Source organism: Lepidothrix coronata, unplaced genomic scaffold (genome assembly GCF_001604755.1).
Source record: "Lepidothrix coronata isolate B3197 unplaced genomic scaffold, Lepidothrix_coronata-1.0 Scaffold4, whole genome shotgun sequence".
NCBI lineage: Eukaryota > Metazoa > Chordata > Aves > Passeriformes > Pipridae > Lepidothrix > Lepidothrix coronata.
In genome coordinates, this window is record NW_016690184.1 from 11,116,437 (window position 1) to 11,143,838 (window position 27,402).

Below are 27,402 nucleotides of genomic sequence, written 5' to 3' on the forward strand. Positions count from 1 at the left end.
CATTTACCTGTTCAAATCCGCCCAGGAGTTCAGTTGTATCCATTGCACTGTTCATTGCCATGATTTTTAGTCGATGGCCAGTGAGATGGGCCAACAGCTCAACAAGACTGGTTTTGCCGACAGTTGCTGGGCCCACCAGGATTACCATCCAGCTCATGTGCACACATTTCATTATGGACTCGAGGGACTGCAGTGAATGATGCAGAAATGAGAGATTTCTGCCAGGATGAGGAATATAGTTGCCACGAGAAAGAACTGAATAACCAATCTGAAAGGGATGAGAGACACATGGATGAATACTCCAAGAGGCAAACGGGAGTTTAGCTGTGCAAGTTGCTTACTTCTCTCTCCCCTCACAAAATCTCTTGTCAACAGTTTACCTGAACATTATATGGACTGATGTGAAACGCCCTGGTTCCTGTATAGACATGGGCCTCCTGGCCAAAAATGTCTCTAAATATGGAAATAACCTAGAACAATCGAAAGAGCAAAAAAGAGACTAATCAGTTCAAGGTATCCATTGTTCCAAAGATTTACTTCTAAAAATTTACTTCTAAAGTAGTCTTTCCTCTCAGCTCCACAGCCGTGTGATAGTAACTAACACAGTTAAATCACAAATGTCATTTAACTCAAAGTACAGCCAGCCACTAACACGAGTGTGAACTGCATGCAGCAACCCCTTCATTAATCATGGTTTCCTGTGACTTGAAATACTGTAAGCAATGCTTCTCTTTAACAAAGTACTAGGATAGAATTCACTTAATAAGCTCTTTGACAACACAAAAAAATATAACAACGTTACAGGGAGGGGAAAGTAAACCCATGAGAAAAATATGCAGTCATACAGTCAGTAACTTCAGTCTTTGACTTCTAGTTTAATACCTTTTAAATGCTGTGAAACTAAACAAAAGCAAAAGACTTCCAGGCAAGAGAGGGAAAAGTAGGTGGCAAACATTATTTAAAACAGAATCACACAAGAATATGTTCTGTTTTGCTCTGTTTAAGTCCTTTGTTATTCTACTTGCCTTCACTTACACCAGCTTTCTGCTTTTATTCTAATTAAATTGATATTTCAAACAGTAAGGGGAGCAGGTATGTATGTCAAACCTCAAAATCCCAAACAAACCTATTTTCTTTTGTAAGAGATAATGTCTATGAATGAATTGCAAAGAATCTTCAAATTTACACTTGGATTTCTGTAAATATTTCCTGACCATCTGAAGAGCAAGGAAGGAGAACACACAGCTCACCTTTTCTTTGTCTTCCTTAGTTCTCATTCTTTCTCCATATACCAAAAACATATGCTGGCCTGGATCATAACATCCTGGTGACTGATCAACAAGCATTAGCTGGCACCAGCGGAAAAGATCACGTAAGTTGAACTCCCAGGGTCCTCCTTTCTGTCCCCATTTTCTTTCAGCCATGACTTCTTTGTCAATCTGAAAAAAAAGGCAGTAATTAAAAATATAATCTTTTATTCTACTCACGAGGTGGTTTCAAGTATTTTTTCAAAAAACTCAACTGAACTTCTGCCTTTGGCACTGCTTGTAAGACAGATGACAACCAAAGAGCAAGTTACATTCACTTTGCTGAAAATATCAGAACTAAAGCTTGATTTAGTTTGTCTGTCCTCTACTATTTCTCCAACACTCAGCTGTTGCACTCAGCTGTTCACTCTTGCACTCTTATAAATTAACATTCAGTAAGATGCTGCCACAGGAGACTTTACATAAGGTCACAGAATACTACTTTCTCTTAAGATTACTACTACTGTGTATCCATGTTTTGTCTTCTATGAAAAACAATGCCTCATCAATTATCAACCAAGAACCTGTTTGTTGTGGTACAAGAATTCAGGTACTGGGTTTAGTGGTGTTCTTTACTTTCTTCTGCATATACTTCCATCTCTCTCGTTTTACCCATGCAGCTCTCTATAAAAATGCATAACATAAGACTTAATTTTTTTCCAATTTTGTTGCATTTTGCCTACTTCTACACAAAAGAAATTAAAATATACTTACCTTGTTATTGAAAGCAACCATTTTAGCAATAACAGTTTTATCAATAGCAGGAAACAATGTATTCGCAATAAACTTCATATCTTCTGCTGACAGTGGATCAACATACACCTGTAAAATCAAGAGGATTCAGAGTGTTGACACAATCAGAAAACTACAAGACAGGATCATGACATAGTTTAAACCAAACAAATAAGCTTACCTGTGTAAATCTATTAAGAAAGGACTTGGGCAGACCCTTCCTTCCACCTCCTTGCCTGTATGGATTCTGGCATCCAAAAATCTTAGTCGTCTTGTGCTGTACGTGAAAATTCATTCCCAATTCTGGAACATAAATCTCAGCTCTGTGGTCAAAGCATGCATTTAGCCCCTCTAATACAGACTGAGAAGCCAGATTCAACTGAGGAAAGAAATAAGGATATAATATTAATGCTCCACAAAACATTTTTGCATAGTCTCTAGTTTAACAGTCTGGAATACATAGAAGGTAAAATTCAATTTCTTTGCTGTTCTAGAACTATGACATGTTACTACCTCCAGCTAGACTGCTATTACACTGGGGCAACTAGCACTTTTCCTTACGGGCACTTGTTATTTGTACTGTGTTTTTTTCATTTGGATATCAAAACAATTGTCCATTGTAAAACCGCATGTTCAAGATGTTTCTTCTGAACTTCCATGACATTCAGTGTTTTGCTGGCTTGTTTTTTAAAGGCAGCAGTCTAGGCTATTTAAATATAATGGTTGTTTAAAGTTGTATTCTACTTTATGGGGGGGGAAAAGAGGTATACAAGAGGCTAAAAAATGCAGGAATTTGCACTGTGTAGTAATTAGGATGCACATTGCCAAGAAGGTAGATCTGTGCACATGTATGCTTGAAAGCATTTGCTACATGGTACACGAATAAACCTGTGGTGACAGGATAGCTTATATTCACATGATGGAACTCTTCTCCATATCAATTAAATCAGTACCCAACACAATATATTTGTCCCAGCAAAACATCTTCTATTTCAGTGAAATTATATTCATGTAAGACCACATATACCAAAGCTTCTAGTGACACTCTTCCCTAAAAACTTTCAAATGTAATTCAAATATATCCTTGGTTTTCTGCAGTAATTTAGGCTGGGATTCAACCCTTGTTTTATCATATCAAAGAAGTCTAGTCCTTGCCTCTCTCTATGGAGACTGAATGGGCAAAGGGACTTAGTAGAGGGAGATTAATTTTCTCATACATGTAATGATCACTTTCAATGTGGCACTACACGCACATAACTAAAAGTAAGCAAAATTTATTTCTGTCATCAACCCTTGAAGCTATTTCTCCCACATGCCAAAACATCAAGTTTGTTCTTCTAGAATATTCCATTTTATTTGTCCCCCAAACCTGAATTTACCTCATCTAATACAATCCAGTGTCCAGCCTTCAGTGCTGCCAGCAGCGGTCCATCACGCCAGGCAAATTCTCCTCCCTTCCCACCTTCAACAGGCAAGTCTGTTCCAAATAAGTCTGTCACATCCTTTGGGAGTAGAGAACAAGACGGGGGAGTTGGGGAACTACAAGACTTCACAAAAGTGCATAAACAGCCTTTGTTGACTTTACTTAGCATTTTCTCCCTTCCTTTTTAATACCTACATTTAGGTTTATTTAAAAAATTTCAGTAACTGCAAAATGCTAAAAGGTTTTCCATTGCAGTACTCCAGTGACCAGCTACTATTTTTAAAAACAAAAATTTAAGTTGGAACAGAAAAGCTAAGAAGCCTTAAAACTGTTTTCAAGTAACATTGCAGAAGCCAAGAAAAACATAGTGCACAAAGATACGCATGACTTCACTTGAAAAGAATAGAAATGTCTGGGAATTGGCATTCACTCAGAGAAGCTTACTGCTCTTTCTGGTTCCCCCACCCATTCAGTTTTATCTTTAGACCAAGAAGGAAAAATTGACATCTCAGACTCAGTGCCAAAGTTAAAAAGAACTGCATTTTTGAAGTTAAACAAAACTTCTACCCTGCCATAACACCAAGTTACAAAGATGGTACTTTATTCTACCGTTTGTTCGGACAGGTTGATTCTAACAAGACAGTTTCCTGAGGCTTTTGCCAGGGCAGCAACTAGACTGGTCTTGCCCACTCCAGGTGACCCCTCCAACAAAATAGGTTTGTTAAGCTGTAGGGCTCTTAACAGTCTTTGTGCATTCACTGCTGTAGTCCCAGCATTTAAAGCATAATCTGTCATGTTGTTCCTCTGGAGAACAGGGCCTAAAACAAAGGAAAAGTAAACCAGAAAACAATTAAATCAGAATGTTTATGCTGGAGCTGCTGACAGTGTGTCTCTGAATGAGATCGTTATGTCTGTAAATTGCTGATCTCAGTACAGCAAGCAGTGGAGATCAAGCTTGTATGCCATTCTCAGAGATCAGGCACATAACACTTTCTGTTTGACCCACAGCTGTGACTCAACCCATCTCCGCATATTTATGTTGGATTTTGCAAAAAGCATATGAATATATCATTGATTTTGTCAGGAAACTTCAACACCTTCTGGTTCATGAATTAAACTAGAGAGCTATCGCTGAAAAAAACATAAATCTGTCCTTGTGCTTCAGACATGAGGATTTAAAACTCAAACACAGCTCCTGAAAAACTGACACTGAAGGATCCAATTCGGTCATGCTACAGAATAATGTATTAATCTTTTCCATACACTGCTATTTCTGTGAAGGAAGACTGCTTTAATTAAAATGTGCTTTCTCTTTACTGTTATTATGGCATACAGTGGGGAGAGAGTACAGAGTTCGTCTGCCAAATTCCGGCCAGTACAGCTCACTGGGACATCACTCCCCCAAATATGTAATACAGCGTTACTCAGGTATACAAGACACTAATCACCAATTTATCTTACACATCTTGATACCTGTTTAGTATGAAAAGGATCCAAAGAGAATCCTTTTGTGATCAGCAGAGAGGAACTCAGCAATTTACAAAAAAGCATTACCTTGTCCACTTTTATGCACGACTAACACAATCCATGAATGCCAAAATGTTCAAATATGAATGATCAATACAACATTAGGAACACACAGTTCTGTGTAGTAAAAACTAACCAGCTGAATTAGAAAGCTCACAGTCATCACTTTTTTAGTCCTGTCACTGTATTTTAAGGGTAAAAAGTACTTTTTTGCTAGTCCCATCTGCATTAATCTGTCCCATGAAGAACTGAAATGCAGGGACTAAATAATTTTTGCAAAGATTGCAGCAAATTTTTGAGAGCCTACAGCAAGGCAGGACATTAGTCTCCATTCTGTTTAGCTTTGTACTCAGGACCCCTGCTTCCCATGCTTTACACAAGGGCCAGGAGGAGCTGCAGCTTTAGTTACTGGAACTTAACAGGCATTCTGACTGTGCAAAAGTGACAGAAAATTACAACTCAAAATTAAAAAAGCTTTGTTAAACCAAAAAAGTCTGCGAAAATTAGGCCATTAACCATTAAGAAGTCATCAAAGAAAGGGATGAACAGATATGTCTTCTTAATAAATGTGATTGATTTGCAATCCACACACTTGTGGAGGCAGAAAAGGCATTTTTTTAAGGCTTGAGAACAAATAAATTGTTCTGTGATGGTTCAGGTATCCTACTTAGATTTAGCGAATAACAAAGCTACTGAAAATACAAACCACAGAATAAATAACTACCCACTCCCATAAAGTCTCTTGCCTCTTGGAATAAAAAAGGGGCGAATTCCCATGAAGCTGTCCATCCATACAAACTCTTTCTCCTTTGTTCTGTCATAAATCTTTAGTTCATTCTTCTGATAATCAGTCAGCTCAAAGAACTGACTCATTTTCTCACATAAAAATGTCAGGCATTTTTCACGAGCTAATAAAGCTGTATCAGCTGAGTAGGATGTTGTACCTGTAGTTAGAAAAGTTAAGTAAGTGTGTGCTTTACAAACATAACTAGGTACATTAATTTTATAACTAAGAAACTCAATTCCTTCTGTGCACATAAGTTTATATTTTATTTTAGTGCTTTTGCTTGCGAATGCTTCCAGTACTATTTACCATGGATAAATTGTTCTGTGAGCAACAGAATTAAGGACACCTTATTTCCAAAGCCCGTTCTTCTCTTAAAGCTTTCTGTATTATTCAAACTCTTGCTACCGAAACACAGGAAGGCATATGACATACATGATATTGTTAAATGGCAGTGAAAACTTCTCCCAGAAGTGTTCCATGCTGGCCCAAAGCATTTTGTTTGCATTTAACTAAAAAATATTAATACAAATATACAGTTTCGTATGTTTTGCTACTAATGAGCACTGAAGATTTACCTGATCCTATTCCATCAATATATACCAAACATGCAGCATGGATAAAAGACATCATTGGAGAAATGTGATTATATCCCTTGGCAGAATTCGACTCATTGTCTACCATGACATTCATAAAATTAACCCAGGACAAGACATCTCTCACACTGAGAATACACTGGCGACCAAACTCTTGATTAGTCAGCCATTCAACAAAGTCCATCATGAGTTCTGCTATGTCTGCCCCTACAAAGAGAGTAAAATAAATAAAAATCAAATAAATTTGAGTTAGAAAATAATTTTATTGGTCACATCTACCACACTGTTGTAAAAAACATCTCTAAAGTAGGTACAGCTGTAATGCAGAGCAACGTGGGTGGGTACTCTATATCCTAACAGGCAGAAAAACTGAAGAGTAAGTGTATTAGGGAAGGTCCGAGATATACTAGAACGTGAAAAACAGACACCGTTGCGAGCTCAACAAAAACCAATATTTATTACCAAAAGGTGGCCAACAAAACGAACAAAGTCAAAAGGGAGGAAGGAAGAGAGAAATAAGCCCCCAGTTACCCAGCTGTTGCCCATAAAGTTATCTTACCGACCTAGCATGCCTATAATTACCCATGGCAGAAGCTGCATCCTTGGAGAGTCAGTAAGTTCACAAACTGGCAGGCATCCCCGCCAAAAGCAAACGTGGCCCTGGGGGGAAAGTAACCCCCCCCAAAAAAACAACAACCGACTTTTAAACAATTAATTAACTGACCACAACCCCCCCAGGTGTGGCCAGCACCGCCCAGCCCGAGGCCTTCAGTCCCACCTCCCGGTTATGTAAGTGCATCTCTTCTGCGTACGCGCGAGAACTTCGGAAATCCCCTCACGCACACACAGTACGTTTTGGGGGTCTTTCTTAATTGAGTCTGGGGCCGAGCCTTCCTCATCCTCCTCCTCAATCTCTCCTTCAAGCAACCTTGGAGGATAACTAGCCAATCATGGAATACCAATTAAAACAGTTTCTACAAGAAGCTCTCTTCAAGGACAACTTTCCCGTTTATCAGTGCTTGTTTTCCCATAACTTGGCAGGGAAAGAGCAAAGCTTTCACAGGTGGCAGGGCCAAACACAGACCAAAAGTATCAGCATAAATTCACCCTGGTACAGTAAGTTTATGTCTATGCTGTCATTACAGATCCTTTTAAATTCAAGTAACAAGACAGAATCAAGTGACTAATATTAACAGTGAAGCTGTTGGCAGAAAGTAAAGCGACAGTTCTTTTAACACTCTACATAGAAACCAAGTTGGGACACTGAAGAGCTGGGGATAGTTCAACTACCTGGATGGTGAAGTAAATACAGCCTTGAACTTAATTTGACTAGCCATATAACATACATACTAAAGGAAGAACAAAATCTAAAATATATCATAACTGTCCTCAGAAAGAGATGTAATTAGAAGAAAAAGGGTCACAGTGGTGTAAATTCTGAGAAAGGGTTGGCAACCTTCAAACTTTTTATTTTCTTAGCAATGTTTGAATACGAACACACAAGAACACCCACCTTCATGGTTTACTGCACCCAGAGACAATCCTGGATAAAGATTGTGTTTTACAATCTGTATCAAATCATCACGGCCATTGCTTTGTGGACACCATATTTCAGTAAATCTATTGCGCAATGCAGGAGAAAGCTGCAAACAAGCAGAATGATACAGCAATTCAAATTACATTACATCATATTCCTTAATGTCACAGTTAACTGATAGCCTTGTAGCCGCTCTACTTGTAAACCATTAATAAAGTGAACAAGCTAGACCTTTCCTTCTAATTTTGAAAAGGATGTAACAAAATCTTTGAGAGAATGCATATTTTAAGATTTCTAGTAGTAGCATCAACATAGGAAATGGCTGGAAAAGAAAGTTCAAAACAATATGGGAAGAAACGAACCTGGTTTGCAAGCACCAAAGTTCCGTTTCATTCTAGGACACCATGTATCAAACAATGGCTTTGGAATCTCCCTTTGCTTACAGACACAAACTAGAGTTCTAGACCTAGCTTCCAACACTGTTTAAAAGTTGTGGGGGCTTGGGGGGAGTTTGTTGTCTTTGGGGTTTTCTTTGACCTGTTTTTGTTACTTAAACCTGAAGTTTAGAAACAGATTTTTTCCATTTAATAAGAAAGACCTTTTGGGATGTGATGTTCATATTTACTGAGACAGACAAGATGACTTCTGTCACTTTCTGAATAGCATTAGGGAAAATAATCTACTATGTAACTTTGTACTACTCCAGAATCATATTAGAGCTGCTTCACAAGTCACAGTTCCTGTACTCGAAATATCCTATATATAAAGCCTACCTAGGGTATTGAGAGGTCTGAAGCTTTCTTTGACATTTTGCTGAGTATTGACTTACAATGTCAAAATGATACCACACAAAAGTGATGGAAAACGGATACAACCTAATCCTCTTTTAGAGCGATGAAGCAGATGCCTACTAGAAAGCACTGGATGCCAAAATTGGCACAATGCACCTTATAGCTCCAATCACTTAATGGTAAATATGACCTGAAAATGCATGCTGTACTTCCAGATGTTTTAACATTTACCTCTTTTTTCCCAAAGTCACCTCCTGGATTCATGGTCGCAAGGATACGAAATTTCTTTCCTGCAACTAATAGTTCTACCTCGTTCTCCTCATCGTCTTGACCTCCTTTTTCAGCAAGTACCAATGTCTTTTCAGCTTCAAGAACACTAGACAGAAGGTTAAAAAAATTGTTAATTTTAAATTTTGTTTCACACTTCAAAAGGTCACTTAAAAATGAAAATCAAATTAATTGGCCTGGTTAAACTTTCATTTGCCCAATATAATGGGTAACAGAAAAGACTAAAATGAGGGATACTGCTGCAAGCAGATAATGAAATTAAATTTATATTTTAATATTTTTTTTACACATAGTAAGGAGGAAAATAACTAGATTTTGTTCCTGGGATTTGACAGGGTGTATAGTTTTCAAGAGCTCACTGATAGGTTGAAAATATTAATATTGCAGATGCTAAACTGGGAATTTTAATTTTAGTTTTATTTTCTAAGTTGACTCATGGTTTGAAGTGTCTTCAGATGCTGTTTAAACTGTTTAACTGAACTAAGGTTTACGTTGTTTATTTCTTTATCCAGGGACATAGGATCTTGAATAAAGCAAATCCTTTCATCTTTGTATTTTTGCCCATGAAACAGAAACAAAAACAGCTATTTAAATGCAGATTAGCCTGTAATGGCACTATAAAACCAAATATAAAGTAATGGCACCAACCAACGCATTTGAAATCAATACAATCAGTGTAGCAACATATGTCAAGTGGATATAAACATATCTGCTTTCCAACAGAAATACCTTTTATTTTTCCATATAAGTTAAGACATTAAGACTTCGGCAAGACACAGCATATTGTCGTCTTAACCTACTATCCTCTACCCTAGCTGTAATCAAAATTTCAAAGAGCGAAAATGGTCTAAGTATTACTGTGATTAAAACTACCACCACTGACAGATGGATGACAATTAGAAAAAAAAAGCCAACTGGCACAGAAGCTGAAATATGAAAAAGGTCAGTTATTTGTGCCACTGTCCCTTTCAGTAAGAACTATAAAACTAAGAGAGCAGCTCACCTAGGCCAGGAAACAAATGTGCTAGACTTACCTCGTTCAGTTTTATGTAATGAACACACTGAGGATGCTTAATACTAACATATTTAAGACATACCTGTTAAGTCGCTCCAGTACGGAATCATCAGCTAAAGAAATCTCGTCAAGGAGGAAAAAACCCTCTTCTTTCATTGCTAAAACAAGAGGTCCATCACACCACTCAAAAAGTCTAGAACCATCAGATTCTTCCTAAGAAACAGAAAAGGAAATGAGAAGTCATAATAATTGCTACTTTTTGCTTCTGTGGTCACACTACCCAAGCTATTACTGATGCAGGACAAACCTGTTCTTTTGACCTCTGCCTGACTGGGCGCAGTCCTCCCAGGAAGTCTGACGTCTCCATATGCAAGTGGCAATTCACTGAGTATAGTTTCTGATCTGTTAATGCTGCAAAGATCTGACAAATGGTAGTTTTACCACACCTGCAACAAAATAATTTAATTGAAAGGGATGAATTAAAAAAACCCAAAACTCAATCAACTCACTTTGGACAGGATTCATACTTTCATTGAAGACCTATGAGGTAAAGGCCCAGCAAGCAAATTTCTTCCCGCTCCTTTCCTTGAAAGAAGTTTATGCAACGTGAAGCCATTTTTGGCACAACAACTGTTGCTGACTTGCACAAGATGCATTTAATTAAATTTAAATCAATATCTGTATTGATGGATTTTTGCAGGTTCAAATTTATTTCAGTGTGCCCTTACAGATACTCAACCAGCTTAACATTTCACTTAATTGGAAACGATACATGCCCAGATCAAGCTCAAGTCCAAGGGACTGCATCTACTTCCACAACCTTCTTTGCAGCATATGAAGCAGAGAAGTGGTAGCAGGCTATATTTAAGCTCTTAAAATATGTAAAGTGAATGTACTCAAATAGAAAGACGTTACAATTCCCCAGAAGCAGCCCTTCCAGTGAGGCACAGAGAGATTCTACAGGACACTTTGTAAAAGGTGGGGACAGAAGTCAGCTCACTTCCATTTTACTACTTTCTGTATAACTTCTGTGAAGTTATACTTAGTGCAAATAATTCCATTAAAGACTTGTGTTGAAAGGGACGCAATTGCTGCCCCTCAAAAAGAAACTGAAAAACAAGAGCTGCAAGTCTGCCATGAGAGAGGCTCAAATGTCCCAGATCAAAGCAGCACTGAAGCCCACACAATCATTTTGTGTCTGACTCAGTGGTTGGTGCAGCATTACAAAGAACTACATCATAAAAAGCAAGATTACCCAGTGTCTCCCACCAGCAGTACTGGTTCACCAAACTCCAGGGCTCGTCCCACCAAAATGGCAAGTCTCCTCATCCCCTGAGTCCAGACAATATGGTTAAAATCTCTATCCATCACTGACATCCGCGTGGAAGAATTAGCTGCACAACACAAAGCAATCCATCAGTTTCAGTCATACCTAGAGAACTACCAGTGGGGTCCTTCTAGGAAACTCACCCAGTAGCTTTTTGACACTTTCCCCTGAGAAGAGAGATTCAGGATATATTTTTTTCTTGAAGTGTTTTTCAAGGACACTCTGAATAACATCCACCTCCTCCTGTTTCCTGACTCTGCCTGCCAGAAGCATAAAACCTATAAAACAGAGGAAGAGAGAAAGCAATTACTATCTGGTTAATCAGAGACAAAAATTTACACTTAAGAACGAGGGTTGGAACGCAATTCTACAGATACTTAAAGAGTTGACACAGCAGAGCTCACCATCATTTGCTAAGTGCTGAAGCCAGTCATAGTCCTTCTCCAGCTGTTCTGCCAATCTGTACCTTTCAGCCCAACGAAACAGATCCCTCAGGGTAATGAACCCATGCTTCCCAGCAAACACCGTCGAACCTCTGCGATAAGACTGTCACAAGAACAAAACGTGAGCCACTTTTTTATGAACCTGTTCAAATGCTTTAAGCAAAGCTAAGCAGAAGTCTTTGTTGTGACACTTCTACAAGTAAATTCTATGAAAAAAAAAGAAGTCTAGTACAGTCGCAACTCCCAAACACAGCCCCCCTTTAGGCATGTATCTGACAGGTACCAGGAACAAAATAATATAGATAGCAATAAAAAAATACTAAGAATAAAATAGGTACCTGGAATAAAAGGAAATCTAGTTTGTGCTGCTGTAATTGATTTTAAATACAGGGCAGTTTTAGCTACACACTAAATGTCAAATATCTGTTGAACACAGGAGTGTCTGAACGCATCCCAAATTATTGCTTAAAAATAAAAGCAAATTTCCCATGAACCAAAGAGAGCTGCAAATCCAATACTGTACTTTAGATCCAGAGCAAGTGATAATGTATCAAATCCCAAGGTCTCTGGTCATTTTTTTGTTGCTAGCTTTCTCTCAAATCCAGCATCACCTTCCCTATTCTCTATTTTAACCACTGGAATTAGTACCTTAGTGAGTTCTCTTCCATCAGTTATGGTTTAGGATTTTAAATATCTTTCAGATAACAATACCTCTCCCCTCACCCCCCCAGGAATTTCTATTACTTTGTGCGTATTACTTTGAAATATGTTTGCATTTCTTATACTAAAAGAAGAAAGACTCTCATACTTGCAGGTCTAACATGACTTTGACAAGCTTGCTGCAATAAGAAGGTGGCAAACTGCATCTCCTGTGCAGGATAGTTTCCAGTTCAGCACTTGGCAATTCATCAAAATGCAGTTCCACAAAACGATTTCTGAAGGCTCTGGACAAAACCTGAAATAGGAGACCATACTATTGCTTGAACTTTTTCCTTTGATATTCCTCATGTTATATCTTCTCCTACACATCCAAAGGAAACACGGATGGTGTCACAGCATACAGATTAGCACACACACATAAATATTGAAAGAAATCATAAGATATAGTCTGGATGAAGACAAAAACTTTAAAATGTGTTGTGTTTTAACCACAGTAGCACCACAAAGCCATAGGCTCATTCTGCCTACAATGGGATGAGGGAAAGAACTGGAAGGGTAAAAGTGAGAAAACTTGTAGGCTGAGATAAAGACAGTTTTCATAAGTAAAGCAAAAGGTGCACGTGCAAGAAAAGTAAAATTAGGAATTCATTCATCATTTCACATCAGTAGGCAGGTGTTCAGCTACATCCAGGAAATAAGGGCTTCATCAGGCAGAAATGTTATTTGTGGAAACAGATACCAAACATACTCTGCTTCCTCCTTCTCCCTCCACTTTTGATTGCTGAGCACAACTTGATATGGTATGGAACATCAATGTGGTGAATTAGGGTTGACTGTCCTGGCACTGTCTCCTCCCAGCTTCTCGTGCACACCCTGCCTACTCCACTGGTGGGGCAGTGTGAGCAGCAGAAAAGGACTTGACTATGTGCATGCACTGCTTAGCAACAACTAAGACATCCCTGTGCTATCAACACTGTTTTGATCACAAATCGGAAATACAGCACCATACCAGTCACCTCGAAGAAAACTGGCTATTCCAGCCAAAACCAGTAAAAAATGGACATTAACAGCCTAAGCAGAATCTCTTTTCAAGTGCTCTTGAACAAGAAATGCTGAGTCAAGTATAATACTTACAGAATCACAAAATATTCTCAGTTGGAAGGGACCCACAAGGATCATTGAGTCCAATTCTTAAGCGAAAGGCCCATATGGGGATTGAACCCATAACCTTGGTGTTATTAGCACCACACTCTTACCAACTGAGCTTGGCTACTCCCACAATATAAATGAGCTCCAGTTCAGTAAAGCACTTAAATCTCAACTACTCTAAATTATCAGAAATTTAGTATCTGCAAAACAAGCAACTCCCCTAAACAGAACCCAGCTGTACTGAAAGTTAGTCCACAGCCACTTCAGCACTCTCCCTCTGGAGAGACTCATGTTAATTCTGTGCTACGCATCAAAATGTTTTCACATCACGCTTACATGTCTGAGAGAGTTTAATTCCCTAAAGTCTTATCTACTCAAAGGAATGTATTATACAGACCTTTCTGCCACCATAGAGACCTGGAGGATTCTGTGTCGCAAACAACATGAAGCGAGGATGAGCTCTGACAACTTCCTGGGTCTCAGTAATGAACAGCTCTCTGTTATCATCCAGCAGACGGTTGAGAGCCTCCAGAACATCAGTGGGAGCCAAATTCAATTCATCTAGAACAATCCAGTAACCCTTTCTCATTGCATCTATGAGAATGCCTTGGAGAGAACAGAAAAAGTCCTAGTTGAAAATCTAACAAAGCAAATCTAACAGAAGCAGGCACTGCAGATACTTTTAGCAACCCATTTTCACTCAGTATAAATGCTAATCCAGTTTATTGAAGTTGTTGAATTATCTTCTTTATGTTCAACAGGACAAGCATGATGAGACAGACATGAACTCCAGAATTTGTTGAAATTCACATAACTGATTATCATTAATGTGCAGCTACTAACTTCATGACAGGTCATCTCCCCATTGTAATAGAACAGACAAGCAGGAAAGAAGAAAAAAACAAAAATCAACAGTGAAGTGAGACAGGACTTTGGAGTATATATAACACGCCCACTCACCTTCCTTAAATACCAACTTCCCACAGGCGTCCGATGTATAACAGCCAATATATTCTTGGATGTCCGTATGCTCATGATTGTTAATCCTTACACAGTGATTCCCAGTAGCAGCAGCCAACCAGCGAATTAAACTGGTTTTACCAACAGAGGTCTCTCCTTGAATCAGTACTGGATGAGTCCTAAGAGCCATAACCAAAATAGTGAGTTTGAAGCATGAGCCTTATCTTTCTCATATACAAGATGTCAACATTATCAAACCACACTACAAAAACATCATCACTTAACTCACTTAGGGTATCCAAGATCAGAGACTAACAGGGTAACATAAGTAACTTTACTCCCAAGTGCCAACAGCTACCCATGAAGCTTTTTCACGGCATTGTGAAATAAGCAGGTTATTCTAACTGCAAATTTTTAGATTATAATTTAGATAAAACAAGGTATGGCAGTAAGATGGTTTAATAAAGCAAAAAGTACATGTATAAACTCAAGTCCCTCTATAATGAAAAGTTAACTGTAAAGTAGAATGAAAATAGACATTACTCATACAAACAATAAAGGCTAGAGAAGCACCAAAACTCAAGGCCTAAATAAACATATTCAACTTATTTTTTTAATTAAAAAGTTGAAACGCTTACCCTGCAGACACAACTCTGACCATGTCTTTCAGATTAAGTTTAACTGAAGGAGTTAGCACGTAACTCTCATCTACAGTAGGTTCTTTGTCCCCAGCTGAAATCCAGTATCCTTCTATAAGTATAAAACTGCCACCTTGGGGTTTTGGTATTTGCTAAGAAAACATGACAGAAACAACAGATTGTACAAATGAGTTTCAATTTGCTAATGAAAACTACTGTTACACCACCGCAACATATTCTGTAAAAAGTAATTTTAAATTAATCCCTGAGCACTCCTGCAGTAAGAACTGACCCCTTGCCACAGAATGCAAATCACAGGAAAAACCTGACCAGATTACTTCAGGGTCATGAAGCCAGTGCCATGAAGATAAAAATGGTTCAGGAGTTCTAGCACTGAATTTTGAAGGGAATTTCCAAACAGGATATTTGCTTTCATCTTTTTATATTCATACATATTTTCCCATAGGAAGGGGTTTATTCTGAAACAAATACCTATCTCTTAAACTGGCTTCCCCATCCCACTGCCCAGTCCTCCACGTAAATCCATGCTGGGCTCCCAGCACTAGTGAGATTCTTTCTTTCCCATTAGAGACAAAGCACAAATGTTTGCATCATATCCATATGTTCTCCATTCAGAGTCTAAAAATATAAAGCCTGTGAAAGCTCCTCAAAAGTCTGTGATAGCTTTACAGTTGCAGTCATTGCATTAAGCTGCCCACATTCCACAATGCTTTAATTATTCAGACTTCCATATTTTTTCAAATTAACAAATAAACTAGCTAACACATCGACATTTCAAGCAAAGTAAAAAACAGGTCTTTAGAAGTTTAATTACCCACCTGCTTGAGAAGGTTTTTGATGTTGCCAGAGACTATATGCTGACAAATTAGCTTTTGAACTACTGGGTGAGAACCTCTGTCAAGCTGTGTCAGGAAACTCAAACAGAAGCCCTAAGAAGAAGAACTATTTTCAGTGATAAAATGAAAAATAAGGAAAAAATATACAGATTAAAGAACCATTTCTGTTCAACACTGCACTTAGAGAGGATTATCCTTTACTCAAACAACCTTTGTTGTGAACACACACTGAAACAAACACCAACATAAGTAATCACCTCATACAGTGAGCGTGGTATGCTGCCACATGGATTAGATGCTGCAAATCTCAACGCCCTGCAAAGTGTCCGGAGACTGTAGTGAGGTCTGTGGCCTGTTCCATCCACCAACTTTGTTTCTGCTTCCTTTCTGACAGACAAGTAAAAGCTGCAAAAGTAAAGAGTTACAAAGAGCTGTTACTAATCAGACCATTGCACTAAGGAATTAAACCCAAGTATGAACACTTCAGCTTATCTCCAACTGTTACTTTTCTTAAAAGCCCCAGGTTAGGAAAGCCATGCCAAGCTCTGCCATCTGTATAGCCAGTGAAGAGAAGCAACAGAGTATTTTTAGAACCATTATTTTTGAGAGAGCTTGATATGCAGAGAGTGCCTATAAATTCCAAGTATTCTAAACATGAGGTAGTTCACCTCATACTAGGGGAAAGAAAGGCAACTCTAGATAAACACATATGACTTCCATTGGTATCATCCACAGAAACAAAATATTTTAGTCTCTCAGAGTACTGCAACAAGTGCTCTTTAACTGGTGCCACCAAGAAAAGAATTCTGAATAAAAAAACCCATAAATCTCCTCCCCACAAATACAGAAACCTTCAGAATTAAGAAGATGGATGTCTACTCTCTTCCTTTTCCTAAGGCTATGCAAATTGCTGGGTAGGGAGCATTACAGTGTTTCCCAAAACAATCTAACCACAGACTACTGTTACATACTTTCTTTTTGTGACTTATTTCATCAAGAATTTTAAGATATTATGATCAACTTACTTCACAATTCCTTGTACTGTATTTTTGTTCACATTCAGGCCTCTCAGATAATCCATGATAAGAACTTGCAAGTCTCCTTCATTTCTCAATTCTTCTACATACAGTTCAGTAAACCTATAAGAATCAACCCATCAAAATAAAAATCAATCCATAATGCTTAGACATCTGACCAAATTTTAAAAACCACATTATATATTAATCTCATGGCATATATCATTTACATTTTTTTAAGTAGCAGAATACTGATTGTCAAATGACCTACAAACAGACTCAAGAATCAGAGTACATAAGAAAATAAGTTACTTCTATTGATTTCAAGTAATTTATCTGAATTATTTTAACTGAAATGAAAGACTGAAAATGAACTATGGGACTGTTTTCTTATATTAAAATTCTAAACAATCTGCAATGGATATCCAAATGTTACAGCCTGAACACTGAAGCAGTGACACAGCTGGAGCACTTTTCAAAGTGGACTCTCTAATGATATCTCTATTTAAAGAGTGGACACTTCAGAGTTACCACCCGTTCTACTTTTGATATGACTGGCATATTCAGGTTGTTTTCTCCTTTTACAAATATCCAGCTCAGGAACAATAAAATAATAAAACTTGATAATAGGGAAAGGAAAATTAGCAGTAAACACATACACAGAGAAGCTCTGACTACCTTTAAATATGCCAGTGTTTCCCATTTAGTACACTGCAGGGGCAGCTCTAGCCAATCAACGTATTTTCTAACCATCACACATACAACTTTTGGCACTCAGGAGGGAAACAGCATCAAATAATACAAGCAGAAGATCTTTGCATTCAGGAATAGGTAGGTAGTACCAAAGAATGAATTTACCACAACTCCAATTTCCTGGACACAGTTTAGATGTTTTAAGGCCACACAGCAAATATTTTGAATATCACACATCTGCTTCACCATGCAAACCACCTTCCAGGGCTGGATATGCAGCTTTTTGCAAGGATCATCAACGCTTTTGAGTTACCAAGAGAAAGGCTGCTAAGCAGACACAAAGCACTTGTCTTTATTATCCCCATCAGGATGCTGCAGTAGCATTGCTAGGCACTGACAGCTTAATTGTAAAGAATAATCATTCCCCTGCCCCCAGTGACAACAGTCTATACTACTGCTAGACCATCTGCTCATGGCTCAGCAACTTCACAGAGTATTTTCCTGATGCTATTTCATGAAAAACCTTCACCATAATGTGGAAAGCATCTCTCAGGCAGTAAATTTGAGTTCAAACTTATATCCTTAGGCTTCAGACAAGGCATTCCTCACTGGGTCAACTCGTGAAGCTAATCAAACTCTGAAAAAGACAGTGACTAAGTATTTTGTCACAGAATCATTATTCCTACCTGTTTCTTATTCCTAGAGGAAGATTTCTCTTTCCAACATCTGTAGCTGGATTCATGCACGCAAACAAGCGAAAATCAGGGTGACGGACAAGAGGTTCTAAAGTAAAACAGAAAAAAGAGACATATGGTTAATGATAACCACAGGATATTTATTATGTTAAATAAGGTATACTTTATCTAGGCCAGCTACTACTACTTGCTGCACTACTAATTTTTTTTAAAAAATGCCACTGTAAAAAATTTTCAGAGAATAACCCTATGTAATTTCATCAGAAGTATCTGCATCTGCACAAGCATCCATCAAGCTATCTCAGCTTTATAAAGAAAAAAAATTTCAGTCCTTCAATAGTCTGTAGAGACATCCATGCTTACTGGGAGCACTGGAGAGATCTGCTCTTGTTGAGTTCAAAAGGCAAAAGCTACAATTTCTGCACGTGGAAATCTCCTGAGTCAACAGTGAATTAAAACTCTCACTTTTTGCATAAAAGTTTGAAGTCTACCAAGAGCACATTGCTCTCTTTTGCACACTTTCATTTGAATGGTAAATGTTCTTGACTTATTTTGAGCCATATAGGATAGGGAAATCAACTAAATAGCAAGATATAGCATAACCAAGCACAGAAATAGTACCTGTGTCTCCTCTGTCTAGTAACACCAGTGACCCAGATGATCCTTCCAATAAACCACTCAGGCACTCCAAAGTCTCTGTTGCAGCCAAGTTAATCTCATCCAATAAAATCCACTCTCCTTTTTTTACTGCTTGTGCCAGAGTACCCTAAAAATAAGATTAATTTGTTAAATCACGTCACCACCAACTGAAGCAGTCATATGCTGGAAATACTTGGTGTGCAATCTATGGCTTGATTAGACAAATGGCAACTCCAGACCTTTAACAGCAATAGCAATTTTACTGCTCTCTCTCAGTAACAGCAATTATTTTGCAAGCCACAGAAGTCAGATGGTTATCACCACTACATCAGTTACCACTTAGACTGGCTCAAATATAAAAGAATTAGGTTCTCTTATTTGTGCAATGCTGCCTATCAGTAATATTCAACATTGTAGTGCATACACTTCACTGACACCACCCAAGAATAAAGACAGTTAATCCAAAGAAATCCAAAGACACAAACAATATTATGTTCCTAAGGAAATGACATCTTATTAATTAAAACTATACGTCAGTCAAAGGTTCTCCAACTATTCATACACACACTTTTTATAGAGGACTGGTCAACATTTTACACACTTCACATGAAATTTGAGAGAATATACTCAGACTAACAGGGTGACAAGGAACAAACATGCATAAACCTCACAGTTTCTCCTAATCACACCTAATGTCATTAGAACATATCATGGGTTTGAAACATTTAAAAAAACTACTTCTAGATAAACAGCACATATTCTTATTATTAAATCCTCCACAAGAATCCCTAGATAGAAGCATGTCCTATGGGAGACTGATCGGGAAGTTTTTTTCTAATCTCATTCCGTTGAAATGATGATCTGACATACTGCTGGTATTCTTTCATCACACAAGTCCTAATTCCTATTATACAGCATTGAATTAATGGGCTACCACAAAACATTCTCCCACCACCCATCTAACCACTGCCCCCTTTAAGCAGCACACTTTGTTTCACAGAGCTATCATGGAATATGTTTTACTTCATAGCAAGGTTCTTGCCAAGAAGTTATTTATATAATACTGATTGCAAAGTCTTTTAAATACTTCTCCTTATTCCTCCTAGTATCAAAATGCAACTCTAAATACCTCAACAAATGCAAAGAGCAGAGCATTTTCTGTCATTTTCATCTGTTGATGAGCATGATTCAGTTTAAGACCAAATGCCTCCCACTTTTCCTTCAGTGGTGAGCCTGTAAGCAAAACAAATTCAAGTGTGTACCATCAGAACAATATAATAAAAATATATTAAAATATATTAAATATATTTAATATATTTATAAAATATATTAAATATATTTAATATATTTATAAAATATATTTATATTTTATATATAAACATATGTTTTTATATATTTTATATTTATATGATATATTTATAAGTATATTAAAACAGTACTTTAATCAGGGTGTTTTAAGCACAGAGATACAAAAGTAAGCTTGGCTGAGCAGCGAAAACATTCAAGTTCAACAGATAACATCTCATGAATACAAAAAATTTAAATTTTATTGTTTTCATTTTGGGAAGAGGAGGGTTGTGTTTTAAATTTAACTGAACACTATTGACATATGGGTACAGATAATTTGCCATTCATTCTTAGCTTAAGAACAAATACTTATCCTGCACTTTGTTCCAGAATGACTGTTACCACCCTCTAATTTCCAGAGACAAAATGACATATCAAAAAAATAAATCCAAATTTATAAACCCTATGACAGAACAGATTAACAATGAACACTTCAGTTTCAATTAAAAACACTGCTGTGTATCAGTTATGACATTATTTAATATTGCACTGATTTCAGTTATTTGTTTCAAATCACTCCCTGAGCTACATACAGCATCAAAATTACTTAAGTAACTTTGCAAATTACAAATTTCAGCTTGTCTGTATTTTAGGATTGTAAATACTTGCAATAAGTGGTCTTTAAACACTCATTTTTAAATTTATTTTTTTTTACATTTGTGGGCATTTATTTTAGTATCTGCATATTCAGAAGAACCAGTTAAGAGTGGAGATAAAGTTCATGATTAATTTTACTTGGCCTATACTGAATGAAAGCTACAACTTCACTTGTTCGGCTGGTCTAGAACCAGAAACAACTCCGTGCAAGACAAATTATCAACACTGCCTCTGCCTCAAAATGGGTTGTGAAGTATAAAACAAAACAAAACAAACTTATTTGGAGACAAAACCACATCAAAACAAATTAAAGCACTAGGCAAGTTACTGACCAAGTGATACCAATTGAAAAGCAAACTCTTAATATCATTACTACCCTAAAAGAGCTATTACTTTGGGTTTGGGTTTTTTATGTTGTTGTTTTCTTTGTTTTTAAATAGAATATATTTGTGAGATTCAAGGAGGTTCCATGACTGAAAGTGAATGCATTCACATGCAGGACTAACACACAAATGACTAGGACTGCTCATCAGAACAGCAAATAAGTAACTGCTGAGTGAAGACCACATGTCAAGGGCATCATAGATCAGAAAAATCAACCTTCACACTGTCAGACAGAGCTGACAGCAGTAATGAGTTAGAAAAAGGAAAAAATTAAACAAAATACAAACCCAATAACTATTCTAACAGCATGTTGAATGTCTTGCTGTAGACAGACATTGCATTTTTCAAAACCAGAAGAATGTAATAAAGGGGGACAACAAAAAACTAAACCCCAAACCAACACAAATTTAAAGGCCAAAAGAAATCACCAGATTTATCTACTCTGCAATGGTTCAGTGCTAATGTGTGTTTGATCAGTCTCAATTCTCACCAGATGCATTTTCTTTTACTTCCTTATTAATAGCAGATTTATGAATATGCTGCATTAGTTTTAGCAGATCATGCCAGCGTTTCTGCCTGTAGCAAGTCTGAATGTGTCCCAAGAACGTTTGATTTTTCTTCTTAGAGAATGTCTGAGAGAAGAGTTCCTCAAAAGACTCTCGCAGAGGCAGCCAGATCAGCTTGTTATCCACAGGCTTGTAACTGAAGAGAAGCAAAAGAGTATTTACCTATTTACGACACAGGAATCTGTCAATCAAAAACAGAAAACCACCCCAAAACCAGTTACTGAAACAACAACATTGTGCATGAATGAACCCTGGTTTCCGAAGTTTTTTACTCAACTAATGAAAAAGTAAAACTGTACATATTTAAATGCACCTCATGAGGTGATTTTATAAAGGCAGGACCACCCTGATAATTAAAATATTTTTAATACTACCAACCACTATGTCCAGTGAATATTACATCACTTTTATATCGAACAGCTTTGCCATTTTTTAAGAAACATTGGGTTGTGCTTTTAAATGACTTCATCACATACAGCTGTGCACACAATTTAGTGAAATTGCTCTGTTCTTCAGCAAGGACTACAAGGTTTCTCAATGCAAACATGTTTATTAAGACATTTATATTACTATGAAATAAATACTGCCAATTTGTTATGCAGAACAGACAAAACAGTGTTCAGTAACTCACCCCCCTAATAGATCTGCTGTGTCACTTTGCTGGTTCATGTTGATAACCCTCAAACGGTGTCCTTGAAACAGAAATAGAAAGCACCATCAGCTTGTGGGTTTATTCATTTGTTGGTTTTTTTTAAATTATCTTCATGTAAGTTAAAGTCTTACCACTTTATTTACCTGTAATATGAGCAAGGTACTGAACAGTTGAGGTTTTGCCAGTTCCTGTTTCACCAACCAAAAGCACTGGCTCTCCTTTGACAACACACACTGCAAGCTGTTCAATCAATACTGCGGATGGCCGTGTGGCAGCAAAGGTTTGTTTTGCTCTGAAAAAACAAAGGAAGCAATTCAAAACTAAGATCTATCACGGAGGTAATTTTAGGTTTATTATTTCTTCTGTGTTGTGGTTGAATTTGGGATTCTTTTTTATTATTATTATTATTATTATTATTATTATTATTATTATTATTATTATTACAGGTCTGAAAAAAATAGTTCCAAGGTACCCTTTTAAGATACACATTTTTTTCAAGATACAACCTAGAAATTCAGGATTCCCAAAGAACTTCCTAGAAAACAGAGTTAGCGACACATACTACAAAACTCTCCCTTTATAAAGACAGATTCGTCAAAATTTTCTTGTAACAGCTGTGGTCCGCACTGCTTTGAAGACACTCTAGTTCAAAGAAGCTGACAATCTTCATGCTTTGGCTGCCAGAAGTATGATGCACACAAGCTTAATGAAAAACAAGGTAAAATTCAGATCACAAGAGAAAGAACTCTCACATTCCTTCCATTAAAGTGAAAATATCCCGTTTGCATTTTTCTTAACCCTGTGACTTGCAGTCTATTCTATTCCGCCACAAAATATTTCAATTTACATGGAAACTACAAGATACTCTACCTCTGTACAGTGAGAGCCTGTGTTTGTTTCTTTATGAGACGCACTCTTCCGACAGAGACTTCTTGTTCCCGTATTAAAATTTCTGGTTTATAGAGTTCACAAAAGAACTCTACCTGTGAAAAAAGAATCAACATTTCCAATATGCATATTGATTACATCACACTAAAAACAGCCACTCTGCAGCAAGCTAATTCTTCATGGTAAGATTCTATATTTTGCAGGTTTTACACACTCATCACCAAAAGCACTGAAGGACCTCAGAAGTGTTTTTATCTGTACAAACAATTTTCAACTAAATAACTTGGTAACAGGTCTATGCCACTGTATTTCTACACTTCATCTACTTCCATGGTAGTTCAACTACATGAACTTGAACAGTTATTTTAACAATAAACAAAAAACCTCCCTCAAAAAAGCCCTTTGGGTAAAAAAAAGGATATTTTGCCATTTGCATGCAAAGAAGGACAAACATGGAAGTTTCAGGGATCGATCTGTCATCTTAAAGTAACAAAGAAGGGATTTTCTTCACAAATTTCTATACTCAGAAATAGTTGACTAAGAAATTATTTAGTTTAATTCTGCCATTTATAGAGCATTACTAGGCTCCAGAGAGGTACTTGATTTTGTAATCAATGATTAAAAACAAGTAGCAGTAAAGATCAGTTTCTCTCTGATCTCTTTGTTTAAGTGATTAATGCTCACATAAAACCACCCAAGAACAAACACTTTCTTCACTACTCAGTGCATCCAGCAGTATCATGTTCTTAGGCAGCTGTGTTGTTCCAGCTGTGTAATCCTTCTTTTGCAGGATGAGCCCATTTGCTCTGAAACAGGTTCACTGGAATTTTTACAGGAAAAAAAAAAGGCAGCGGAATATAAAACACGAGAAAAATAGATCCTGAGATAGAAGAGAGAGCAAAAATGGTGTTTGTGACAGAGAGGTGGGTATAATTTTTAAGAAAAAATAGTGTAATACATATAAATAAAACAGTAGAAAAATTGCAAGCTATAGAATACTAGCAATAAACATCATGCTAATTATAGCTCAACATACCTTTTTTTTGGAAATGTTTAGTTTACTTCCAATAACTTTTGCCATTTTCTGTCTGCTCCCTTGGTTGGACAGCATAGCTGTGAAACAGTCCAATGCCTGTCAAGAGAAAAAACAACTTGTTCAACACTAGTTTTGTATGACTTGATCTCACAAGCACCATTTTAATCTAAATGAGCCCAAATCCAATACAGCCATGGTAAGTAAAATTATTTCACAGTCCATATATAGAGTCAAACAATGGAGTTCCAGAGGGTGTAATGAGAACTTCTAAACTCTGTAATATAGTGGGTTTCTACCAAAAGTAAAAACCTTTCAATGCCCAGAAGCTATTTTTAGATGAATGGACCAAAATGCATAAAGAAGCAACACTGTAAGATCTCACATCTCAAAACTGCCTCTGACTGATGCACACTGAAGAATTCCCAACCTAGAATGTAAAATGATGCATAGGAAAGTAGAAAAGAAGCTTCATGTTACAATAAAAAGGAAAGAACTTAAAACCTTTACTCTTGTTCATATGCAATCCCAGCTCATATCAGCTGAAATTATTTTGTAGTATGCTGTTTGTATGGCAGCAGTAAATCTTTCAGCACATTACTGCAAACAACCTTCCTAGTAGCAATGAAAGCCTCTGATTAGACAGATCACAAACATTCCAACTATAATCCAATTGCTTCAAACAAAACTAAATGTAAATTCCCACCTCACATTCCCAAATAGAATATTTTGTGAGACAATGCTAGAACTTGGGTAAGCGATTTCTGGATGAAATCTTACCGCACCTCCTGAAAAATATTCACTGCTGTGGTTGAAGAATTACTGTCGAAGTTGTAAGCAATCCTGCTGCACCAATTCAGGAGGTCTCTAAAAAGAAAAACCACAAAGATTTAGTACAAACAAGCCAAAACACATAGCACCTTCTTTCATGTTCAGCTTAGGTCACTACATCATCTTCTGGCAGTTGTACATGTAGTTGTTGTGCAAGTTGTACACAGGAAGACACAAAATTGGATAATAATTCTGAGCAGTAGCTGAACACATAAAGACCAACAGTTTTGCTTTCAGACACATTTCTTAGAAATAGATAACACACATTCAATTAAACCATAAAGTAACTATGAGACTAAAAGGTATTAAAAATACAGAAAGGTATAAAACCCTATTTTTTCAAAATACAGATTCCTTATGAACAGCAAAATCTTCTGAAAGACAAGAAAAGGAAACAACGTAATTCTAGAAAAATAAATGTTTTAAAATTACTGACATTCTTATGCTCCACAAAAATAATAGGTATCCAGTATTTACTGACTAATTCACAAAGCACTACTGGTTACAGAAATTCTACATGAGTAGAACTGACATTTGGTATGAGAGGAAGAAATAATTGAGCATCAAGCTACATTTCATGGTAAAAATTCTGAAATTAACAGTACACTACAAATCTGGTTATTTTCAGTCATCTGTAAGTTAGAATGCTGTGAGTGTTCAATATGAAATAATCTAGACAGGGAAATATATTCAGTTGCTGAAAACGTTATCTTCTAGCTCCTGTGAGAACATTACACAGCACATTTCAATTCTTAACTAGTACTGATACCTTGTGTTAAAATGAATTAAGATTTAATTCATATGGCTTGATACCTACTGAGCACTGCATATAACAAAACCTACCTTTTTTTTTGAGGAAAAAGTGTAAGTACCACAAATAGGAAGTTTAAATAATCCAGACTGAGTTTCTTTAAAAGACACATTAATAGTTATTTTAAAATTAAAAATTTATTTCTCCAGTTTTTACGAAATTCCAGTTTTTCAATCTTTTATCATTATATTTAAAAAAATTTAAAAAAATAACAAAAAATGAACCTTTCTATCTCTGTAGTTAACTGATTTCTAATAAACATAAAAGAAAAGATAACCTTAGAGATAGTTCTCGTCCTTCCAGATTATGTTTCTTATGTTCTGATCTCGATTCTGATGAATCTTCTGGTATGTGACTGGAGCCATAAGCACTGTTTTCTGATGCCTGATACTTGTCTCCTGTAAGGTCAACGTAAATGTCCAGCAAGTGATCTGTTACAAGAGCAAGGTTGGGATATCTCCTTTGAAGGATCTAAAAGAAGAAACAAAACCAACAACAACAAAAAAAATAACCATTAGCACTTGAAAGAAACCACTAGCCCCCCAAGTTCTACTAGGAGATGCTTTCAATAGATACCTAAGCTAGGAAACTACACAAAACTGCTCTCTTGCAATCTCTCATCTGAAGAAAACAGAAATTATTACGGCTTGTTTGATATTGACTTTGATACCAAAAATTAATTTTGCCAACTCAACTCTAATCAAATTCATTTAATACATTTGCATAAATGCCAACAGGAAAAACAAAAGGTATTCAACCCTATCAAATCCAAATCATGATCATACAACTCTACAACTGATAATAGAAGTTCATATCTCTTGTCCTTCTTTATAACTGAATTTATTTGAGCATTCATGTTGTCTATTCGCTACGCTAACAAAGACATATTAAGGGGCTCATTTTTCTTCTGTAATTTTCTTTCAGTTCTCTCTGCTAAAGCTTGCCAAACAAAATATTGCTTGCCAAAATTACTTTTCACAGGCACAGGCCAGGAAAACTGGTCCTACCCTGCCAGACTGATTTTAAGATTAAGAAGAACATGTGTCTGTTTTCAAGACAAGTGAGTGGGTATTCTCTAACCTTGTCTCTTCTATTACTACTAGGGAATCTTACACTGTTTAATTTATGTGTTTTTGTGACTTAAGCTACGAAGTTACAAAAAAAGAACAAGAAGAACATAGCGCTAAGTGAGACATTTAGCACTGAAGCCTCCTTT

General features: G+C 36.8%; 1 protein-coding gene across 3 annotated transcripts in view; it reads right to left on the minus strand.

Annotated features, from left to right (window-relative positions):
* The window catches only part of MDN1 (midasin AAA ATPase 1), a 97,293-nt gene that overhangs the window by 51,332 nt on the left and 18,559 nt on the right, over positions 1 to 27,402 (minus strand). For 2 of the 3 annotated variants that reach the window (XM_017825703.1, XM_017825719.1), the window contains exons 10-42: positions 26,464 to 26,657; positions 25,330 to 25,411; positions 24,548 to 24,643; positions 23,494 to 23,606; positions 22,767 to 22,915; positions 22,603 to 22,663; positions 21,896 to 22,107; positions 20,207 to 20,310; positions 19,060 to 19,204; positions 18,430 to 18,526; positions 17,060 to 17,173; positions 16,292 to 16,439; positions 16,017 to 16,127; positions 15,178 to 15,329; positions 14,540 to 14,718; positions 13,977 to 14,185; positions 12,579 to 12,725; positions 11,732 to 11,873; positions 11,471 to 11,605; positions 11,256 to 11,394; positions 10,308 to 10,446; positions 10,083 to 10,213; positions 8,929 to 9,073; positions 7,883 to 8,012; positions 6,352 to 6,576; positions 5,736 to 5,933; positions 4,072 to 4,280; positions 3,419 to 3,541; positions 2,221 to 2,418; positions 2,022 to 2,129; positions 1,251 to 1,439; positions 381 to 470; positions 8 to 268 (exon numbers count right to left, since the gene is read on the minus strand). In XM_017825703.1, coding sequence (XP_017681192.1) covers positions 8 to 268; positions 381 to 470; positions 1,251 to 1,439; positions 2,022 to 2,129; positions 2,221 to 2,418; positions 3,419 to 3,541; positions 4,072 to 4,280; positions 5,736 to 5,933; positions 6,352 to 6,576; positions 7,883 to 8,012; positions 8,929 to 9,073; positions 10,083 to 10,213; positions 10,308 to 10,446; positions 11,256 to 11,394; positions 11,471 to 11,605; positions 11,732 to 11,873; positions 12,579 to 12,725; positions 13,977 to 14,185; positions 14,540 to 14,718; positions 15,178 to 15,329; positions 16,017 to 16,127; positions 16,292 to 16,439; positions 17,060 to 17,173; positions 18,430 to 18,526; positions 19,060 to 19,204; positions 20,207 to 20,310; positions 21,896 to 22,107; positions 22,603 to 22,663; positions 22,767 to 22,915; positions 23,494 to 23,606; positions 24,548 to 24,643; positions 25,330 to 25,411; positions 26,464 to 26,657 — 4,875 coding nt within the window. Of the gene's footprint in view, positions 1 to 7; positions 269 to 380; positions 471 to 1,250; positions 1,440 to 2,021; positions 2,130 to 2,220; positions 2,419 to 3,418; positions 3,542 to 4,071; positions 4,281 to 5,735; positions 5,934 to 6,351; positions 6,577 to 7,882; positions 8,013 to 8,928; positions 9,074 to 10,082; positions 10,214 to 10,306; positions 10,447 to 11,255; positions 11,395 to 11,470; positions 11,606 to 11,731; positions 11,874 to 12,578; positions 12,726 to 13,976; positions 14,186 to 14,539; positions 14,719 to 15,177; positions 15,330 to 16,016; positions 16,128 to 16,291; positions 16,440 to 17,059; positions 17,174 to 18,429; positions 18,527 to 19,059; positions 19,205 to 20,206; positions 20,311 to 21,895; positions 22,108 to 22,602; positions 22,664 to 22,766; positions 22,916 to 23,493; positions 23,607 to 24,547; positions 24,644 to 25,329; positions 25,412 to 26,463; positions 26,658 to 27,402 lie in introns of all 3 variants that reach the window. The other variant, XM_017825712.1, reaches the window with a different exon arrangement.